The 23,738-nt window shown below is 32.2% G+C and overlaps 2 protein-coding genes across 2 annotated transcripts; one reads left to right on the forward strand and one right to left on the reverse strand.

Moving 5' to 3' along the window:
* Window positions 1-3,834: 3,834 nt before the first annotated feature.
* On the reverse strand, window positions 3,835-7,709 carry LOC132030904 (WD repeat-containing protein VIP3-like). Its single transcript, XM_059420697.1, has 2 exons — window positions 7,321-7,709; window positions 3,835-4,694 (listed from the first exon to the last, which is right to left on the reverse strand). The coding sequence occupies exons 1-2, from the start codon at window positions 7,657-7,659 to the stop codon at window positions 4,062-4,064; spliced, it is 972 nt and encodes a 323-aa protein (XP_059276680.1). The 5' UTR covers window positions 7,660-7,709; the 3' UTR covers window positions 3,835-4,061.
* Window positions 7,710-16,025: 8,316 nt separating this feature from the next.
* LOC132030908 (mitogen-activated protein kinase kinase 2) lies at window positions 16,026-23,148 on the forward strand. The gene is made up of 9 exons (XM_059420700.1): window positions 16,026-16,424; window positions 17,285-17,369; window positions 18,026-18,160; window positions 19,109-19,333; window positions 19,416-19,598; window positions 20,296-20,519; window positions 21,236-21,281; window positions 21,375-21,476; window positions 22,739-23,148. Exons 1-8 carry the CDS (start codon window positions 16,348-16,350, stop codon window positions 21,471-21,473), a joined length of 1,074 nt encoding a protein of 357 aa, XP_059276683.1. The 5' UTR covers window positions 16,026-16,347; the 3' UTR covers window positions 21,474-21,476; window positions 22,739-23,148.
* Window positions 23,149-23,738: the final 590 nt, after the last annotated feature.

Here is a 23,738-nt window from a genome sequence, read left to right on the forward strand (position 1 = left end):
CCAGAAGAATATATATAGGGTAAAAAAATAGCTCATAACTTTGTATATTTGTGTTTCAATGCCAATACTTTAGAGTATTGCAAATTCACTCCCAGAAATTTTTAACAGTCTTTCCCTTTATTGTGTTCTTTTTATTAGTATTAGGACCAAAAGTAGTAATCCCTCTGTCTCAATTTATGTGATACAGTTCGGATTTCGAGAGTCAAATAAGAAAATCTTTAGCCGCAATTTATTTGTGTGCCCTTTAATATTTTAAGTTGTTAATTATTATGACTTATACTACTTTTTACGTAATTTCTAGAAATGTAAATTATTTTTCAAAAAACTTAAAGATTGTATGTCCGAATCATGGTCAAAATAAAAAAGTTTGACTCTCGAAATCCGAACTGTATCACATAAATTGGGACAGAGGGAGTAGTAAACAATGAGACTTCAAGGGTGAGGGTCAAATTATTTAATTTACAATCTTATTGAATATCTATATACCAAAAGTTTGAACAATACTTTCATATTTATAAGTTTTATCATCAATAATAATATATTTCTTTTTATAATTACAAATAATTAAAAAAAGATATGAAAAATTGTTGAAACAAGACATGTTTGATTATCTAAGTAGTCATGACGTTGTAGAAATTGAAAGAGGAATCATGAAATTTTTTGTATATCTCATATTTAATAATTAACATTGAACACTAATCTCATTTTATAGACGCATCAAATAACCCAACTTTAATTTCAAAGGAATTTTTTAGCCAAGGAGAATGTCATGTTCGTGTACATATTATATCTCATCTGATTCTTAAAATGTAAGATGTACTAATGATTTATTCTTAAAGTGACTCAAACATAATTCTTTAAAAGAATAATCATAATTTGGTAAGATAATATATAAAAAGAAAAGAGATTATAGTAAATATATGCTTCCGAATTGTCAACACCAACATAATGAGGAAGTGTTTTTCAATTTAGTGACTTGATGACACCTTTGTAATTGTTTGGCTATAATCAATACCAAGTTGAATCATTGCACCACAAGTTACAGACACATGGCTTTCAATCTGTGATTTCGAAACTTTTGGTAATTTTGGGGACTTAGCTCTCAATTTTTTATTCCAAATGGAATAATTTCAATATAGAAATACTCCCTTCGTCCCATATTAATAGTCCACGTTACTGTAAATATCAGTCTCAAAATACTTATCCATTTATAAAATAAGATAGAATTAATTAAGTTTTTCCTACTTTACTAACATTAATTGTTTTTAAAGTAACCAAAATTTTTAGAGTACAATTAATTGGAGAGAGATAAAGGTGATATAGTAAAAATAAACTTATGAGTTCTTTAAATGGATACGTAACTAGTAGAGAAAATTGTGTGTTTAGTTTGGATATGGATTTATGAGTTCGAACAAGTAATACGGGACAAAGGGAGTACAAATTTGGAGATGTTCAATTAAGATTGGATACGTAATTAGTAGAGAAAATTGCGTGTTTAGTTTGGAATTCTCAATTAAGATTGAACATGAAAATCAGCAGATAAGTTGTGTATTTAGTGAGATTTTATTAATGTCAAGGCGAAATCTCTTAAATTATTTTTACACTTTAGTTGATTTCAATTGAGGTGAGTCAACCACATCTACTCTTTGTGGCAGAATTTGTGTTTTTATTTTTATTTTTTATGCTTTAATTATCGGGTTGCATCTTGTGAATTTTGATTGTCCATTATATGTTCCTTGATTTTGTTTCATGAGTTATGATTGGTCAATGCCATGTATCGAGTCTTTGACTTTAGTTATGATTAAACGTTTAACTTTATGTAATGCTTTGAATTTACTTGAGTTTATGAGAACGTTTTATGATAGTGAACAACGATGAGCTCCAATTTTATAATTCTTATTTTACTTTAAGTTAGATGACGTTTAATTATATAAAAATATTTAATGATTTGTTTTAAATTATAAATTTCATTTTTTTTTTAAACGTATCCCATGAAGTATTATATGAATCTAGAAGTGGTTTCATTTTTATTTTTTTTCCTTCGCAAATTAAACACCAGGTTCACTTTCCAAGGTTCAATCTTTTAGGAATTAGTAAAACATAGGAGGAGAAATTAAAGTTTAGCTGGAGAATATTAATGGAGCTGACTGACAACAAAATAGTTAGCTGCCCTTCTTTTTATTTATTTATTTTTTGTATTTGTATTTATAATCTTTTCTTTCCGAAACTCAATGAGAATTAAAAGCTACCACTTCCCAATTCAATTCTATTCAATGAAGATGAGAGGCTTTAAATGATAAGTTCTACTAGTATTAAATTCCTAGTGACAATAATTTTTCCTTTTCCCCAAAAAACAATTAGATCGTCTTTCAATGAAGATGAGAGGCTTTAGAAACTCATTGAAATAGTGACAATAATTTTCCTTTTCCCCAAAAAATAATTAGGCCACAATGGTACTTCAAAGGTATAAATTCCATATATTTTTAGATCAAATTTAATAATTTATGCTTATTAATGTCATTTTATCTTTTCTTACTTAATGTCATTTCTATCTTTTCTTCTCAAAGTTTATCTTAATTTAAAATTATACAATAGAGGTTATGGTGATTTTCACATAAGTGTGGCCAATTTTGGGTCAAATTGGTATGGCAATTTAGCAACTCTCGGAGGTCGAACAATAATCAAGAGTCGTGTAAGTTGTTTAGGGTTTATCTCATATCAATGAAAGTCGTATGTAGATCCATCCTATAATATGGGATAAAAAAGTCAAAATGAGTGATTATCTTCGGAAAAGGCTCAAATATGCCATCGAACTATCGAAAATGGCTCACTTATACCATTCGTCAATAGTTTGGCTCATTTATGCCATCGAACTAATCGAAATGGCTTATTTATGCCACTCATCAATTGTTTGGCTCATTTATGTCATTGCCGTTACCAAAATGACTCATCCATATTATTTTTCACTAACGCTAGTATTGCAGTATCAGAAATGACACGTGGCCTCCAACTAGATAATGGTTGTGAGTGGGTCGGGTGTATGGAAGAATTTTTTATTAATTTGGGATTTAAAATTGTGTTAGTTTAATTAAACAACGTAGACCTCTAATTGGACGCCATGTGTCATATCTGGTATTCTAACACCGGCTTAAAAATGGCCTAGATGAGTGATTTTGGTATCGGTGATGGCATAAATGAGCCAAACTATTGATGAATGGCATAAATGAGTCATTTCTGATAGTTCAATGGCATTAATGAACCAAAATTATTGATAAGTAGCATAAATGAGTCATTTCTGATAGTTCGATGGCATATTTGAGCTTTTTCCGTTTTATCTTCGATCAACCTCTCTTGGGTTATCTCATTATAAGTCGTTCTTGTATGAGTTCTTCATTGTTTCTAACTTCCTTTTTGAATTAAATCATTTATATCAAGTTTCTTGATTATCCTTGGCATCTATTAATTGCATTCTATATTTGATTTGCCCTTTCTTCTTCAATTTTAGAAGTAGTAATTTAGGCCGTGTTAGTCGTCTACTACAAAGAGGAAAGAAATACAAGAACAAAAATACCACATCCTCCACCCCTTGAGATCTTAAACATGAAATCTTATACAATTTTCAGCTGTATTTTACCACATAACTATACAACGAAAATGAAATCGAATCTCTGTCTACCAAGACACAATGGTCTCTCTTTTATATTCATCTGAGGTGTAACTCGAGGATTGTGAATGAAATGAATGCTTATAATTCAGTAGCTTTTCTTCGAAAACTTCTGGCATGTATTAACTACTAAAACTGAAACGCATAAAACTCAACGAAAGCACCAAACAAGAAATAATCATCGGCTCCGTCACTAGTTATACAACGAAGAATATCACGAAAGTGAGCATGCTCCGCTTCACAAGAGGTCACCCTACTGGGTGCCAAATTCATGTGTTTTCTAGAGATCGAATAAATAGCATTGCATATACATATGACTCTGAAACGATGGCATGCCCCCTAAAAAGAAGCCAAATATTTTCTCGATACATCCTACAGACATACAAGCATGGAAAAATTAAGAGTACTGATAGAACGATAAACTCTTGTCATCAGACACACTTGCAAGCATACAAGACCGAACATCAGTCCTTGATGTTGGTCCAAAAGCCACAGCCCAAACCTGATCCGTATGGTTGGTTAAAGTCTGCGTAGCTGCTCTCATTTTAAGATCCCACAGCCTAACCGTCTTGTCACTTGACCCTGTTGCAATTGCTGCCCCGTCTGGGGAGACATCAACACTCAAAACCCAACTTGCATGACCTGACAAAGATGTGAGTAATGTTTTCCCCTCAGCATCATACACATGCACATGACCATCATCTGATGCTGAGAAGAGTATTCTTGAATCATGAAGTGAAGGTGAAAACACAAGGGACCGAACAGGCATGGAATGGCCTTCTAAGAAGTGGAGGAATTTGGCGCGAGCTACATCAAAAACAGAAATAGTCCCATCAACTGATCCACAAGCAAGAAGCCTACCATCAGGATTCCATGCAACTGAAAGGACAAATTTCTTGTTGCTGCTTTTGTCAGATGGTTGTGGGGCTCCTTGACGAGGAATTGACAATGTGAGAACAAGTTCCCAGTTAGTAGTATCCCATAGCTTGACTGATGAACTACCACCTCCAGCTGCTGCCAGAGTGCTACCCTGGAAAATGTAAGAACCATAAGGGACTGCCTAAAACTTCCCATACAGATGTGTGCCAAAAAGTTAAATCATAGCAAGTGTGATGGATAATGAGATAGATTTCCAAGTCAAACAAGAAGATACATATCAGAATGACAAGGGAACATCTAAATACCCCAATTAACTCTTAATAAAGAAAAAGAACCAATTGCAGAAGAGACCATGTAGAACATAATCAAACAAAATTTCTGGTTCTTTATCGTCTTTTATTTGATAGGTTAATTGACCCAAACTCATTTAAGACTCAAACTTAGTTGATTGATTTGATAGGTTAATTAAAAAAAGTTCTTTGTTGTCTCAATAAGTAAGCAATGCACTTCTCTGTTGCTGTTGTGGTTCCAACATCTTATGTCCAATTACCTGAACAAACCATGAAGATGAGTATGAGGAGAGCACCAAAACTTCATATAGCAGCTACTGAGTATTCAAAACCACTAAGACCTTTTCAAGACATATTTATGACAGAGACAGGACGAGGCACTGGTTGATATAGAGCCTTGTTCTTAACAATATTCACCACTTCATCAAATAGGTGTGTGCTGTTTTCATCAACATTTCAAGAGCTAGGTCTGCCTTCCTCCTCACAATCAGAAATCAGTCAAAAAGAGAATTTAGGGATCTGAATACTTCTACTCAGGAAGGATCTTAGGGCCTTCTACCAACAAGTATTTCAAAGAGCCATTTCAACAACAACAACAACAACCCAGTGAAATCCCACAACATGGGGTCTGGGAGGGTGGAGGCATCGCAGACCTTATCCTACCAAGGTACCATTTTCCGAAAGACCTCGGTAATAGAAAGACTTTAAAAGAGGTCAGGACAAAAATTCAAAGCGATATGGAAATGAAAATAACGAAAGTGACTAAGCCATGATGAAGCAATGCAAGTTACATCCAGCTATCACATAAAATAAGATAATCAAAGTACAGAAAATAACAGATAGTAGCATAAATCAAAGCACAAGAACTTATATCGCGATAGTGCGACTACTAATATGAAAGGATAAACGATACTATCTACTAGCCTTCTACCCTTCAAAGAGCCATTTCATATTAAAAAAAATTAGAGGTCTTCGCATTGAAATCTATGAGGAACTTTGGCATCACAGCTCATCAACTAAACAAATAAAAGCAGTTATTCCTATCTAAACAATTTAATAAGGGAAACTCATGTAGTTATACTGACTTTAAGTAACTTTTGAGGGAGCAGGGCAGAAAGATAGAAGACCAAGGAGGATATTTTCATCGAGCTCCTAATCGAGATTTTCTATAGCAATGCAAGTTACATCCATATTTCCCTAACCTATACAATTCCTAGGACAAACATTAGCAGATTGCTTAGCACTAGAAGAACAACTAGTATTGGTCCAACAGGCCAATCACAAAGCTAAGAAAAAGAGAAACCACTAGATGATTGACTACCAGTAAACATCAATCAATCTAATCAACTAGGGAACTGATCCTCAGTTGGAATAGCCTATTTAAATCATTGATATCCATTCCGCTCAATAGTCTAATACTAATTAATAATCTCTCTCTTATACCAAAAGTTTTTGTTTTACAAAACTAAAGCATACAAGCCTATAACCAAAATGATGAAAATCCAGTAAAGACCATAACTTTATGCATAAATGTTATATCAGTATACTTGTCAAAAAAAAAAAGTTATATGAGTATAAATTTTCAACCTAGATATTTCCTTACAGTATTAGTCAGAACTGGAAAAAAAAAGAGTGAAGCTGGTCCAATTAATTTCAATGCATCTTAAGACTAACAAAAAAATTCAATTCAAACAACAATTCATCCAAATGCAAGCAAAACTCTTCATTTTCCTTACTTACATTGGGACAAATTGCAGCTGCCAGACTTCAGATGGAGGCGCTTCGAGAGTAGCAATAGTCTTATTAGTATCAACCTCAAAAACCCTAATAAAACTATCAATACTCACAGATGCTGCGATTCTACGAGTAGGATGTGCCGTAACAGACACAACACCAAGGCAATGACTGGTATAAGTTTGAACACAACTGAAGTTACTCAGATCCTATTTTATCCTTTACCCTACCTTTTTATAGTAGCTCCACCTCATACCCAACTTTTCTAGTATGTTTATCCTTCAAATTGCTGATGTGTGATATTATATAACGACGGAAAACGATACAATCTATCCAAACACTATATTCATCAAAACAATATAGTATGATACAATACAACACAATGCAATACAAAACAGTCCTTCAAATTGCTGATGTGTGACATTATGTAACGACAGAAACAAATACTATATATCCAAAGTTGTATTCATCAAAACAATACAGTACAATACAATATATTACATTATAAAACGATATGTAACAACCATCCAAACAAGGTGCTAAATTTCAATTCAAACAACAACTTCATCCAATATATACAAAAAAAAAAAATCATTTTCCTTACTTACATTTCTCAATCTATCCAAACATTATATTCATCAAAACAATAAAGTACGATACAATACATCACAATATACAATGTAATACTATACATTATGAAATAGTATGTAATAACAAGCAATTCAATGCTAAATTTTCATTTTCCTTACTTACATTGGGACTAAATTGCAATTGCCAAACTTCAGATGGCGGCGCTTCAAGTGTAGCAATAGTTTTATTAGTATCAACTTCAAAAACCCTAATAAAACTATCAATACTCGCAGATGCAGCAATTCTACGAGTAGGATGAGCCGTAACAGATACAACACCAAGACAATGACCTGTATAAGTTTGAATACAAGTAAAGTTACTCGGATCCCATAATTTTACGGTTTCATCTAAACCACCGGTTAAAAGTAACGGCGGTAATTGTTCAGTTGATCGGATCCATGCTGTTGACCAAATTGAGTCTTCGTGTGCATTTTGTAGGGTTTCTAGTGGAGCTAATTTCATGGTGGATTAAACCCTAGAAAAAATTGAAGGTCTGTGTTAATGGTGAAAGAGATTGGTACAAATTTTTATATATAGTTTTGCAATTGGGTCCTTTAATGTTTTGAAATTGTTATTAGGTATTTGTAATTGGGTCCTTCGTGTTTTCTGTTGTGATTTGTGAAGTTTCGTTACAATGGAGATGGAATGACTGAAGAATTTTGGTTATATACGGTTTGCAATTGGGTCCTCCTTGTTTTGATATTGTATTACACTTACCTCTAGAGATGGTAGAAATTATATAATCTCTCTGTCCCAATTTATGTGACACTTTTTGCTTTTCGAGATTCAAACTGCCTATATTTTTACACCAAGGCCCCGTTTATCCATAAATATAAAAAAAAAAAAATCATTTTTTTTTAATTTAAAAAAAGTTAGAAATAATGTGATGTTTGAACTAATTAAAAAAAAAAATAGTTTTTTTTAGACAAATGAAATGTAAAAAAGTAAAATTTTTTGAAAAATAATTTTTTTGAGTTTTTGGTATTTCGGAATACAACTTCAAGTTGTATTCGGAATTCTCATGGCCACACACTGATTCCGGAAAAAAGTGGAAAAAAAATTCGGAGTAAATTGAATAATTCTTATGGACAAACGGGGACCAAATTGATATGAAAAAAGTTGCAACTTATAATACTTCTCATGTAGTTTTCAAATATATAAATTTTAATATTAAAATATTGAGTTAATCTAATCCAATTTAATTTTAAAGTTTAGTCAACTGATACTCAAAAAACGAAAAGTGTCATATAAATGGGGACGGAGTGAGTATATGTTTTCCCAATTGGAATCTTCACGTTTTGATATTGTGTTACATTTACTCTCTATATCAGCATTTTTATGTAACAACACCTCACTATAACTATCAATTTTTCTTTAGAACCAACTTTTTATGTTATATTTTTCTTTTTTATAACAGTTTTCTTACATATAACAACAATTATTTTTATAACAGTACGCTTTTTTGTAAAATTACTCATTCATGGTGGATTAAAACCCTAGGGGAAATTGAAGGTCTCTTGTAGTTAGTAATTGTGTTATTTCTCGTAATTAAAATGTCCATTGAAACAGTGGGTTTAACAAGTATGTACACGTGTCCCTTTAGCAAATAAGTGGTCCAGATTAACACACATAACTTATTTGTTAAAGAGACACGTGTACTATATTTAAGAGCCCACTGGACGAAATTGACCGATGAACTACTGGAGGGGAGCTGAATCCTGAATTGTGAGTTAATGGTGAAAGAGATGGTACAAATTTTTTATATATATAGTTTTGCAATTGGGTCCTTCAATAATTTGATATTATCGTTAGGTATTTGTAATTGGGTCCTTCGTGTTTTCACATTGTCGTTAGGTTTCCGATCTAATAAAATGTGAACCTCGTGAGAGGAAAATTGTAGTATGCAAATATCTTAGAAATCTTTTGTTATTATTTAAAAAAAGGGAAAAATAATGTGATGTTATGAACTAATTAAAAAAAAAAATACTACTACTAGACAAGAAATGTAGAGAAACAAAATATGAAAAAGATATAAAAATATGCACCAGACTCCAAGACGCTAGACGCTAAAAATATGCAACACAAAAAACTGCACTAGACACTAAAAAGATAAAAAGAAAAAAAAGTACACATCAAATGGCTGCATGCATTCAAACTATAGAAGTAAATAAAAAACGGCAAAGGTTACAAAAATGGCTTGAAAACATGCCTCCCGTTTGGCCATAGATTTTCAAAACTTCTAGAACTAGATATTTCAATGACCTGATTTGTTTTCAAATATTTGTTTGATCATAAAATTTTGATAGTGGATTTTTGTTTAATCTTCAAATTCTCATTGTAATTTGTTCAAATTAGCTCGTTTTTGGCCAAGATCTATGTTTTGACCTTTTCAAAACTTCTAAAACTACCTCAAACTTTTGTATTTTATAAAAAAAAAAATCTCATCTATTTATGACCCAACTAAATCTAACTACCAAGTTCCTCCATTAAAGTCGTATCTATCATGTTTCTACAATTAACCAAGAATCAAAGGGACCCACCTTTCAAACCCACCACTTCTATAAAGTGAACAAAAATTAAATTTGTTCGTACAAAAAAAAAGAAAAAAATATTATTACTAAAGAATAGCTAGTTTTTTTTTTCTTTGACTACCGTTGTTTTTTTACTTTTATGCAATGTTTTTCTGATGGATCTTTATATTTTGTAATTTGAATTGTAGTAGCTAGTAAGTGTATTATTAGCAATCGTAATTAAAATATCATGTTCTGCATAATTTGGGATTAACAAGTATGTATATTTTGTATTGTTGGGTATTCTTGATAGTTTCTATAACTTATGGCATAAGTAATGTTTTATGTTTTCCAAAACAAAAAGTGAAATATGTTTTAAAAAACCATGGTCAAACACATTTTCAAAACTTGAAAAACTTCACCAAATCAAGTTTTTCAAAAAAAAAAATTGGAAATCTATGGCCAAACGCTAGCTAAATATGAGTTCCCGGCTAATTTCCTTTTCCTTCACAGTTACCGCCAAATTTAAAAGACGAAGTTTGGATTTTTTTTTTTTTTTTTTTTTTTTTTTTTTTGAGAATTAAACTCTAGGAATGAGTTCTGAGTTGTGCTAAGGAGATAGAGACCATAGAATTTTGTATATATATGTTTGCAATTGGGTCCTTCTACTCAAATTGTAAGAGATCAAGAGATCTTATTTCCTCTTCAAGTTTTGATATTGTCGTTATATTTCTGACTCTGAAATGTGAACCTCGTGAGAGGAAAATTGTTTGTGAAAATGCTGAATGTCTTTGTAAGAATTTCAAATCATGTGATGTTATGAAATAAATGAAAAATAGGGATGTAGCATATAAATACACCTAAATTATGGTGAAATTGTCAATCACATACTTAAACCATGTGAGGTCCTATAAATCCCTAAATTTATTTTTTTGTATTATTTATCTTTCATTAGTTATCTAGTAAAGAAAATAAGTTAAAAAACAGCATGTGCAAATCCATGCTTATTCAAAACTAGGAATAAAATTGAAGGTCTCTATTCTGAGTTTCGCTAATGGAGATTGAGACTTTAGAATTTTGTATATATTTTTCCAATCGCGTCCCTTATGTTTCGATATTTCAATCAGTTCTCGGACTGTAACATTTGATCTTCATGACTTCAAGTATGGATCGAGTTGGTAAGGATTTTTCAAATACCAAACCAAATCAATTATGTCGGATTTTTAAATTTATAAGTCAAACCAAACCAATAAAAGTCGGGTTTTTCGACTTCGGGTTTTCTCGAGTTTTTCAGTTTTCTCGGGTTTTTCCTGATAAAGTCTTCATACAAAACATATAAGTTATAACATGTGTTTCAAATATTTCTTTAGTCCTAGTAAGATGCAACTATCTAATTAAAGTGTTTCTTAACAAAATAACTCAAAATATGAGATGAATAATGACACTGTACTAAAATATTCAACAAAAATTATAATCAAATCACTAAGCCATAATGAAAATGATCAAAATCTAAAGGTTCTAATTAAGTCATCTTAAAATTACGACTAAATACTATTAAAAAAAAAACTAAATTAAATTATTTATTTTACGCTGTCTAAACCATTGCAAAACTAAGAAATAAATATTGTTGTTATTCCTAGCGTTAGAATTGAATTTTTTTGTTAGCATTAGTAGGTAATTTTGATTTGAATTTTATTTGAGTTACTAACATCTATGGGCTATAAAATTTATTGTACCATTCAAAATTTTAAGTCCAAGTTTGAAATAATATGTGAATTTTTTTTTAAAAATAATAATTATAAATTGCATATAAATAAATGTTTTATGTATAAAATATTTTTTAAAAGTGTATACGTGTAACGTCGGGTTGGTTTTGTTCGGTTTGACTTTTTTTAGTTAAAACTATGCCAAATCAATTATGATCGGGTTTTTATTTTCAATACCAAACCAAATTACTAGCTGAGTTTTTTTTTTCGATTTGACTCGAATTATCGATATGGTGCGGTTTGTTGGTTTTCTCTGTACACCCCTACTAGTGAGAGAAAATTAGATGAAATGATCTCTTTGTGTTATTTTTTTGTTGATTTCATTTGAAAAAAGCATATAGCTAAAACGACATTTATAATGAGCTATGAGATCAAATTTTCCGAGTAGAAGTACAAAAATCATAACTTTTTCATAAGAAATTCAAATCATCTAAAACGTTACTCCATTTTTCACCTATATTGTCAATATATTTTGAAATTTTAAAAGAAGATAATGAAAATTCGGAATATGTTACTCCTTTCATATTCTTATTTTGCCATTATCAACATAGTCTTATTGAATTTTGCATGGTGTATTATTGAAGATCACAAAATACTAAAGTATGATACATTTAGCATATATATGTCAAAAGTTTTTTGCTTTCGATTCAAGTCAAACACTTCATGTAAAATGCAACAAAAGTATTAATTCTAAAGATGATTGTCCAAGAAATAAATCGCAATTCACCCGTGCGTTGTTACTATCTTTCAGGTATAAATAAGTCTTACATATACAAACAAGAGGAATTTCTATACTATTGCCCCATGATCATTGCACGCACAATGTTGGAAAAACCAAGTTCAGTGTACAAATAAGATGAATTTCTATAATTGTTGGAAATCTTACAGAAAATACTTCATCACGAAAAATTGTAGGGACTTCTCTTCATCATAAACACTTGTAGGAACTTCTTCTAAGCTGAGGAACATACTTGATCACGAACTCTTGGAGAATTCTTCGTAAAAAGATACCAATGGCACTATCGTTAAGGATATTTCACCCGTCGCGTATCCCCTGCATTCAATGTTCTTTTTAAGACAAAATGTAATGAGCCTTAATCTAACAAAATTTATCTTATACAACCCAAAGAATAAAATATATGATAAAGTGTTATACTAAAATATATGAGAGGAAATATGTTTTGCTATCGTATTCTCTATCTCTGTCTCATCCACAAAAGAAAAGACATAGGAACATATATAGTAGAAGTTGTCCCTTGATATTTCCATATCCAACAACATGAGCACAAGAAGGATCTATGCCAACGTCCAATGTATTAATCATATGCCAACGTCCAAAAATATTAAGAGTAGTAAATGACCATAAAGACAATATTTGGTCATTAAGATCATTAATTAACAAATTGAATATAATACTACCGTTTGAAAATGTCAAATGAATTCTGCAAGTAAGGCTAATAAAATAGAATCAAGTCCTTGTATTAAAGCCAATAAAAAACGTTATAGAAATAGTCCTTTTATTTTTGAGATATTAAATAGAAAATAATATTTTTCTAACAATAATTTGGTAGAAGTTTTTGTGGGAAAGAGCATTTAGAGTTGAGATTTTTAGACCAACAGATTGATATTGACTTGGATGTGAAAATTGTATCCACTCAAAACAAATAGCAGCAACACAATTCAAGTACTCAACATCATGGGCACATCAGATTTGTGCCAAAATGGTCAATGCCTCGTTATCTTTGTTGTCAATGGAGAGAGAAGAAGATCTTTGTAGAAAGTATATGCTACTGAAAAAATAGGAATTAGACGAACAAATTTTGTAGCTAAACATTAAAATCTATTCTATTTAACGGTGAATTATCATAAAAATCTGTTAGCTACGAGCAAATTATTAGGAAAAAAAAATAAGAATATATCCCAAGAGGGAAGTGTCATCATTGACTAAGAATATCTCCAGATTCTCTAGAGATTAATGTGAATGAAATATCTACATTCATCCACCATAAGTTAATGCATCATAGTAACCATATAACTGAGCTTTTATTTCCGGCCGTTACTAGCCATTATCAGAATTATGACAATATTGTTTATTCACCCATTTTAGCCTCATTAATCTCCTTGACCTATATATACACACACTCTTCCTTTTGTGAGAAATGCCAAGAGTACAAAAAACATTCTCTCTTTTGCTGAATTTTCTACCAAAATAAATCTTTGTAGCTTATTCTCCGCTTTATCTTTAAAGATCTTGATTTAGCCTTAAATATCTTGTTTTAAGATTTTAAGGGCAGTGTCTTTGACACCCTTCAAGCTACGAGAATTTTTAAGTATTTTTCATAAGATTTCCGACACAAATTAGCGAATAACCAATTTCAATTTTTTTTTAGTTTTTTAATATTATATGTGCAGATTGGTGTAGTCAATTGAGTCGGTGTCGAGAGTCAATCTGGTCCTTTGCGCAATAGCCGGCATGAACAAAGTGTGGTGTTTTGGACAAAATAGAGAGATGGGGAAAGCTGTTTCACAATATGACAAGCTTTCAAGACTCAGTTTAATTAGCTCGAAAAATATTATTCACCCTCGTATTTACACTAAATTATACTACTATTAACTTATCATGATTAACTATATAGATGAATTGAGATGGAGCATTAATTAACTATAATTGACAATAACTTATGTATGTAAATATGTACATTAAGTTTGGTATAAATATGGGAGGAACAAGTAAGCTTTGTTCATTTAACTGATATGACATTTGACAGCCATATTAAATTTTCATAAAATTATTAGACGAAATAAGAGTTTGCACTTATATTTGAGTCAAACTTGAAAAAAATGTTTTTGAAGCTGAAGTTGAAGTTGAATGTATTAGAAGTTAAAATTGTGTTTGAACATGCATTTCACTTAAAAAAAAATTAAAATTTTGTGAATAGAATTAAATAATTCATTCAAACTTGAAAAATTCATCTTAGAAAAACTAACCAAAAACATTCCGATATATAATCAAACAATATTTTAAAATACTTTTTTGAGAATATTTCTTCTTTTGTCCAAACGGTCACTCTTTTTTGGTGAAAGTAACTTGTGTTAAAGTGTTTTAAAAATAATTATCCAAATAGTATTTGTTTTTTTTTTAGTGACTGCCCCCATCCCCACTTAAAAAGCTTTTCTAATCAATATATGTATTTTTCGAAAAGAATGTTCAAACAAGACCTATAAATAAACAATAAAACAAAGTAAAAAGAGGAAAAAGGGAAGAAAGAGGCAAAAATGGAAAAAAGGAAAGTGAAAGGAGATTGTCCACACAACACAACAGAATAAAAGTCAGCAAGAGTAATCCTATTATTCAGACAAGTGTTTTAATCATTTTTCTTCTTGTTTCCCACTCATTTCCCCACTCACTCTCTCTCTCTCACACACACAGCTCCATCATTATCTATTTACTTCAAATCTATCCATCCTTTTCAATTTATGTGATGTTATAACGCACGGAGAAGGAAGAAGCTATCTCAACATACTTCACACAGTGGCGGAACTAAAATTTTTACTAAGAGGTATCAAAACATAAAAAAAGTAAATATACGACGAAATTAAGGGGGGTTCAACACATAGTATATATACATAAAAAAAAAATATCTTTTTTTTGTATTTATACAATATAATTTTTCGACAAAAGGGTGTCATGTGGCTCCGCCACTGCCTTGACACAGATGGCATTTTTTTTTCCATGACTACAACGTCTGTCTCAACAACTATGTCGCAAAGAAGGAAGAGGGCTCTTTATCAGTATCATAGCAGGGAGAATGAAAGTATTAGTGGAAAGATCAAATTGATACAATTTTTTTTTCCAAATAAATCGTAGATATCCAATTATAAATTATCTCATTAAAGATAAAATTGGTATTTTAAACTTAAATTATTATAATATATAATATTGTGTTTTTTTGGACTGACTAAAAAGAAAATAATGTCACGTAAATTGAGATGAAACTTGAGTTTGGTATGAAGGAAAAATGTTTACTACGACAATATTTTTATGATAAATAAGTAAATTTTTTTTGCTTATTTTCTAATGTTTGATAATTCAACCGAAAATATTATTCTATTGGTAAAAGTCGGGGTTGGCATGAGGGCCTAAGGATGAAGTAGTAATGGAGATGGGGTGTGTTGGTTGGTGAGTATTACATAATTGTACTATGAAATGTCACCTATGCGATTTATTTTCGCTATTTTCTAAATCTTTAAATAACTTGTTCGCTTAATTTTTTTTTTTTTTTTTTTTGACCAATCAAATATAAAAAAAATAGTTTTCCTCCGTACCAAACACACTTGGATGGAGTACTATTTTCCTTTTCTTTAAATTACTATTTTTATATCTCTTGTATAATTTTTTTATTCCTAGTCAAGCTGATAGATACAAGTATACAACCACCTCATAATTTCTGCTATTATTTGCAAGACTTCCTGCACGAGTCTTTCCAGTTGACCCAACTACACACATGCCCAAAGCTCCCATTTTTTCCGCCATAAAAAAAAAGAAAAACATAAAAGAGTGATCTTTAACTAGAATACAAAAATAGCCAGTTGCCTGGAAGCAATTTCAACTTTGATCCATCAAAATTTCCATAAAAAACAAAACTTTAAGAAGAATTACGAAAACCCCAGTTGCCTGGAAGCAGCTTTCATTTTGGTTGTTCAAGATTTCCATAAAAGAGTGAACTTTTAAGTAGAATTCAAGAACCCCAAGTTGCCAAAAGAAGCATTTTTCCTTCAAGATATCTATAAAAGAGTGAACTTTTAAGAAGAATTCAAGAACCCCAAGTTGCCAAAAGAAGCAATTTTTTACTGTGTTTTTGCAAGATTTAGTTATGAAGAAAGGATCGTTTGCTCCTAATCTTAAACTTTCTCTTCCACCTCCTGATGAAGTTAATCTCTCCAAATTCCTGTAATATCTCTCTCCATATATATATGTTTGTGTGTGTGTGTGTAAATGTCCCCTAGATTATATTTTTATGCTAAATTCATATCAACTAAAATAAATAAATTGTGCAGTAGTATTGTGTGTCTACTAACCTAAGATCCACTTCTTATCTCTCTGATTTTTGTCTCTCTTTAGCTATGCTTATATATATGTGTGTGTGTGTGTGTGTGTTTTTTTTTTTTTTTTTTGTGTGTGTGTGTGTGTGTTATATTTTTATGCTAAATTCATATCAACTAAAAATAAATAAATTGTGCAGTGCTATTGTGTGTCTACTAACCTAAGATCCACTTCATATATCTCTTATTTTTGTGTCTCTTTAGCTATGCTTATGTATACGTGTGTGTAAATGTCTCCAAGATTATATTTTTATGCCAAGTTCATATCAACTATTAAAAATAGAAGTTTGTGCAGTGGTATTGTGTGTATACTAACCTAAGATCCACTTCTTATACCTCTTATTTCTGTGTCTCTTTAGCTATGCTTATATATGTGTGCGTTAAATGTCTCCAAGATTATATTTTTATGCTAAATTCATATCAACTATTAAAAAATAGAAGTTTGTGCAGTGGTATTGTGTGTCTACTAACCTAAGATCCACTTCATATATCTCTTACTTTTGTCTCTCTTTAGCTATGCTTTTGTGTGTGTGTGTGTGTCTCCAAGAATATATTTTTATGCTAAATTCATGTCAGCTAAACATTAAAAAAAAATTGTGCAGTGGTCTACTAACCTAAGATCCACTTCTTATATCTCTTATATTTGTGTATCTTTTGCTATGCTTATGTATTTTGATGATTTGCCTTTATTGGGATTGTTTTGTATAGGACTGAATCAGGGACATTTAAGGATGGGGATCTTTTGGTGAATAGAGATGGAGTTCGAATTGTCTCGCAGAGTGAAGTTGCAGCTGTGGGTTTGATTGAATTGCTTTTTACTGCATCTTACTATTTAACTTGCCATAGGAATTTTTAGGTTTGAATTACTCAAATGTTTAGCTAACAGCGTTAAATGCACAAAGAATTCAAATTTTTTAATGCGTATTCATAACCAGCTTATGAAGAAATTGAAATGCAAGCTAAATTAGAGGGATCTGAATATATTGAGCTGCTCGTTGGAATCCTGATATTAAAGCTCTCATTAGGAACTCATCTTATATGAAGGGTCCAAATTGTAACTTAAGCATTTAAATCTAGACCTGGAAATATATTTTATATAAGCGATACCAATCAGTTGGGACTCAGTTTTAGTCACATTAGTATGCTTACTTTAAGTCCAACATTTGATAGGAGTCTTTTAGTCTTGTTAGGTATTTATATGCCAGTATAAAATGCAGAGAACTTCTAGTGCTAGAGCAACTACCCTTTTTTTAATAGTATTGGACTGTGACGGGCTTAAATGGAGTGACAAGGATAGTCAATCATTTAGCCGATGCCAACTTGCTTGGAATTGAGTGTAGTAATCCAGACCGGACATTTTATGTTTTACATCTTCATTTGTATGCACTTTTGCAATCAATTCCAACTATCATGGCGTATTTATTCAGGCATTTGCAATTTTTTCTTCAGCCTACAGTTATACAGCCAGCAGACAACCAGTTATGCTTAGCTGATTTTGAAGCAGTTAAAGTTATTGGAAAGGGAAATGGTGGTATTGTGCGGCTGGTTCAGCATAAATGGACTGGGCAATTTTTCGCTCTCAAGGTATATATGGCTTCCATCTCTATTCTGCTTATCTTGGTTGTTGGTGATTCCTTTGACTAGCAGCAGATTGTTTACATATCAGTTTGATATGTTTCAATAATTTGGTGTGACAGTCCTTTTAAAAAGATTGGCTCTTGAAATCCGAATGGTGCCACGTAAATTGGGACAAAGGAAGCACTTCTTTAACACTCAAGCCTTGAATTCTTGATTGCATACGCAGGGGAAGAAGGATGATTAGTTCTTTGCAATGCTGATGGAGGGGTTTGTCTACTGGACAATCCTTCAGCAGATGTCAACAGATCTTTAATTATCAGAGTTTTATTCACTTAAATATTTTAAATAAATGTCACTGCGATCTCCATCAATCTACTGGCTGAATTGTTTTTCAACTTACTGTGTTCGGACTACCTTAAAAGATTTGTCCTCTAAGGGTGTGCTTGGTATGAAGGAAAATGTTTTCCAGGAAAATAAGTCGGTTTTTTACTTATTTTCTTGTGTTCGGTAGGTAAACAAAAAATATTATCCTAAAAGCACTTGTATATAATCTAAAAAAATGTTATGGGTGGTGGGGGTGGGGGGTACGGATGTGGGGTGTTGGGGATGGGGGCTACGGCGGTGGGTGAAGATGAGGTGTCTTGGAGGGTGGGGAGAGCACAATCAATGTAGAATGCCACGTATGGAACTTGTTTTCCCTACTTCCACTAGGGAAGTCACTTTCTCATTTTTAAGGACTTGTTTTCCTAGAAAAAATGTTTTCCAAAAATTTTGACCAACCGAACATGGGAAAATTGGAAGAAAATGTTTTCCTCCATACCGAACACACCTTAAATGAATAAATGCATTAAGTTTCTCTGGTGTCTGATTTTTCATGTGCATATCACTGCCTCCTTATTTTATCAATTATACTTTCTTGTTTCCCATTATGACCAGCAGTTTTCTTTCATCCAGGTTATTCAGATGAATATTGAAGAGTCCATGCGCAAGCATATAGCTCAAGAACTGAGAATTAATCAGTCATCCCAGTGTCCATTTGTTGTCGTATGCTATCAGTCATTCTTTGATAATGGTGCTATCTCAATCATTTTGGAGTATATGGACGGTGGCTCCCTAGCAGATTTTCTGAAAAAAGTCAATACAATACCCGAACGGTATCTTGCTGCCATCTGCAAACAGGTAGCCAGTGAACAATTTGAATTCCGCAAGAAAGAATTTGTTCAAGTACTAATGTTATCAACCTTGTTCCTTTACCATTTAGGTTCTCAAAGGCTTGTGGTATCTTCATCATGAGAAGCATATTATTCACAGGGATTTGAAACCTTCGAATTTGCTAATCAATCACAGAGGTGATGTCAAAATCACCGACTTTGGTGTGAGTGCAGTACTGGCAAGCACATCTGGACTGGCTAATACCTTTGTCGGCACATACAATTATATGTCTGTGAGTATCTGCATTCTGATTTGTAAAAGCGAGTAGGCAATTCTTACGAGAAAATGACAAAAATGATCCCTTATGTTTGAGGGTAGGTTCAAAATAATCCTTTACGTATGCACTTAATAAGTTCGGTCTTTTATGTTTGCCAAAAGCTACACTTTGTCTCCGTCAAATATTTACCGAACTATGTTAGATTTGACGGGAACTATGAAAAAAGGAAATTAGCGGAAACTCACATTAAGAGGTACAATTTTTGTAGTTTCTGCTATTTTTTATTTTTAGAGTTTGGTGCAGCTTTCCAAGTTGTAATTTTTGCTTCTTTTTTTTTTTTTTCTCTAAAATATTTTTTTAGTGTACAATGTAGTTTTTGGTGTTGCATATTTTAGGATTTGATGGGATTCTTTTCATGTTTTATAATGAAATCTCTTTTTCATAGTTACTGTCAAATCTAACAGACAAAGTTCTGTAAAATTTGACGGAGAGTAAAAATGTTAAACTTTTGGCAAACTTGAAGGACCAAAACTGTTAAGTGCATACTTAAGGGACTATTTTGAACCTACTCTCAAACATGAGGGACAATTTTTGTCATTTTCTCTAATTCTTAGTCATAAATAAGACAGAAATATTTTTCTACAACTTTATTAGTACAATCTTGCATATGGTAAAAACCTCCAAGTTGCTGATGTTCTGTTGTCTGCTACAGCCAGAGAGAATTTCAGGAGGTGCCTATGGTTACAAAAGTGACATTTGGAGCTTGGGTTTAGTTTTGCTCGAGTGTGCAACAGGTCATTTCCCATATACCCCACCCGAGGGAGATGAAGGATGGGTTAATGTTTATGAACTTATGGAAACTATAGTTGACCAACCAGCACCTTGTGCACCTCCTGACCAATTTTCTCCTCACTTCTGCTCATTCATATCTGCGTGGTAAGCACCTATAGTTTCAGATTCAGCTTACTTCCAAATCTACAATCCTCATTAGATCTGAGCTGGCAATGTAGTTATGTAGAGAAAATGATCAAAATGGTCCCTTAAGTACCAAATGAGCAGTTTTGGTCCTTTAAGTCTGCCAAAACGGAGCACTTTTGGTTTCCGTCAAATATTTACCAAACGGAGCACTTTTGGTTTCCGTCAAATATTTACCATACTCTAATTGTTAAATTTAACCAAAACTGCGGAAATTCTTTTTAACCAAAAAACACAAGAAATTCCCATCAAAATTCCAGAAACCGCAACACAAAAGACTACACCTGACACAAAAATAGACCAAAAATACTAGAAATTGCACCTCAAAAAGTTGCATTAGACTCTTGAAATAGACCAAACATAACATAAACTACAAAATATGTACTTCCAAATCTGAGTTCCCATTAGATATTTTCATTTTCACAGTTTCAAATTAAATTTAACAATCAAACTATGGTAAATATCTGACAGAGATCAAAAGTGCTCACTTTTGGCAAACTTAAAGGACCAAAACTGCTGAAGTGATACTTAAGAGACTATTTTGAACCTACCACCAAAGATAAGGTCCAATTTTGTCATTTTCTCCCGTCTGGAACTATTAATCCGATTGCCGTATGAGTGTCTGCTAGATGTTGTTTTTCTGGTTTGGTAGCTCATTACACAATAACTTGTTTCAGTGTCCAGAAGGACCAGAAGGACAGATTGTCAGCAAATGAACTCATGGTAGGTGAAAATCACTTTTTTTTTGTCTTTCTCGAGGTTTGTGTATTGATCAATTACTAATTTAGTGGCTGTTTTGGGATTCATGAAATACAGAGTCACCCTTTCATCACCATGTACGATGACCTGGATGTTGATCTTGGATCTTACTTCACATCCGCAGGACCTCCATTGGCAACACTCAATGAGCTATAATTGGTATGTTTGCGTAAAACTTTGTTGATTCATTTTCAATCCTCGGTAGTTTACTCCTTTTGTAGCTTTTACAAAAGAAATTAATTTAAGGCAGGAAATTCTTGTGTCTATTATAAGTATACTCTACTATATATTTGAGGGTCTTTGGTGCAAATTTTCTTTTCTCTTGGTCTGGAAACATGGGTACGGAATAGTGATCGCAAAGAAACCAATTCGTAAAATCATAGACCACCTTTCATACGTAGTAAATGAAATCATAGTGAAAAGTAAAAAGCAATAGCTCAACTTCTTTCTGGGGAGAGAGGGTAAAAGAAAAAAGAGAAGTCAGAAAAGGATCACCCTCTCAGATTCATCTCAAGAGCCTCAGCATCTATATCAACAATCTATTCAACATCGTAACTGTTGCAGATAACTATTACTGTATGCAATAATTTATGAACAGGAAAAGAAAAAGCGAACTGTATCAGTGCTGCCACTGATATCTAAGTCCTGCATTTGCTTCTTCTTCTTCCTTTTTTTTTTTTTCCCCTTCTATCTATAGCTTTACTTGTTTTGTAGAATCGGCAACTTCAATCCCTCTATTCTACTTGGTTTTATTTTTTCATGAGGGGCAAATACTGCATAGCTTGTTTTGGCTCGATTATAAATTTGTTTTCATCCAACACATTCTTGTGGTAAATGAATATGTACACTGGCATTAGAGAGCAAAATGCCTAGAAGGAAAAAATTAGAAATGAATTCTTAAAATCCCTATTCCAGAAACTCCTTTATTGTTTTTGAAACTGGAATCTTTAAATATGATGCTGCTTCATCGTTCACAAGTTTGGTTTAGCCTCTCAATATTCTTTCATAAACTGTATATTGTTGCTCGTACAAACTCCTTGCCAGTGTCTGGCTTTTGACAATTTATCATGAAAGAAAATGGTGAATTTTTTTCTATAAATATTTGTTTGTTTGTCCCCGTCACTGGATTTTCTGTTACTGCTCAGATCTTACTTTAAAGTCATGATTAATCGTCCTCGTTTATTGTACTTGTGCTCTTTTTTTTTGATTTGTTTCATTTCACTTATATATGTAACTGAAAGAGCTTCAGAATCTTTTCAACTGGTGTGATTTCAGTGATTATATTGTGAGGAGCCTTGTAATGTATGTGCAGTTCTTTATCCAATCTGATATTTCCAAGATTGCAATTGTATCCTATTGCCCAAAATGGCTTGTAGGTGTGCCATCATTCTTAAAACTTATTTGACTTCTTATTCTCACAGATTTTCTAGAATGCCTTGCAAGTGATGGTCATCAACCAGAACTTTGGCCAAGTAGCTTTTCTAATTGTGAGTTTGTGACTTTCCAAAAATTAAAAGCCTTTTGAGGAGGCGCCGAGAACCAAGTGAAGCAGATGCAGCCATAATTGTACTTCTCAAGCTTGCGTTAGGTAGCGTTGGGTGTGTAACTATGACATTTTCTTTTAATATATTATATTCAAGGGAACAAGTAGTCCAGATATCCCTCTTCATAGGGCTCATTTTTTACATTAATCCTGGGTGCAAGTGTTTTGGTTTACAATTTGACCTCTATCTTTTGGCACATAAACTTGTTTATTGTTAGTGTTGTATTGATTGTAAAATTATTGAGCTCTCATTTCTCCTAATGATCAATTTAGAGACCTTTCAATGAATCAACTTTGTTTTCTATATTGAAGTTTTGCATGTCTAAAGATTTATGGAAATTAAGGGCAGTGTATAAGTATATCAGAACACGAAAAGTTCTCGTGAAGCATATTAAATCAATCTTTCAACTGCAATATTTTTTAGTCATAATGGTTATCATGGTAATACATCCCACCAATATTATTGAAAGTAATATAGATATAGCTAATCCTGTATGAAGCTAGCTTTCATAAAATGGAAGGCTAAAAGTATGCAATTATTCCCTTTTACTTTATCATGACTTGCAAGTTACATCCACAATGTGACTAATTGGGAATATCCAGCGCTACATTTTCTTCTGGAACTTCCTTTGAGATTTCAAGTTGACCATTTTTAGCAACTCATAGCTAAATTGAATTATTGAAATAAATGAAGCAAACAAATGGATAAACGCTTTTAAGTTGGGTAGGTTGGGTTATAACTATATTCATTTTTTATCCCGTGAAACTTTAGTTGTATCGAACTGTTCGGTTATTGTGCATTCATTGATTCAACCCATTCTAATCCAGCTCCCTCATTTGACACCTCTAGCTGCCGGAAAAATACAATAATAGATTTA

This window comes from Lycium ferocissimum, chromosome 9 (assembly GCF_029784015.1).
Source record: "Lycium ferocissimum isolate CSIRO_LF1 chromosome 9, AGI_CSIRO_Lferr_CH_V1, whole genome shotgun sequence".
NCBI lineage: Eukaryota > Viridiplantae > Streptophyta > Magnoliopsida > Solanales > Solanaceae > Lycium > Lycium ferocissimum.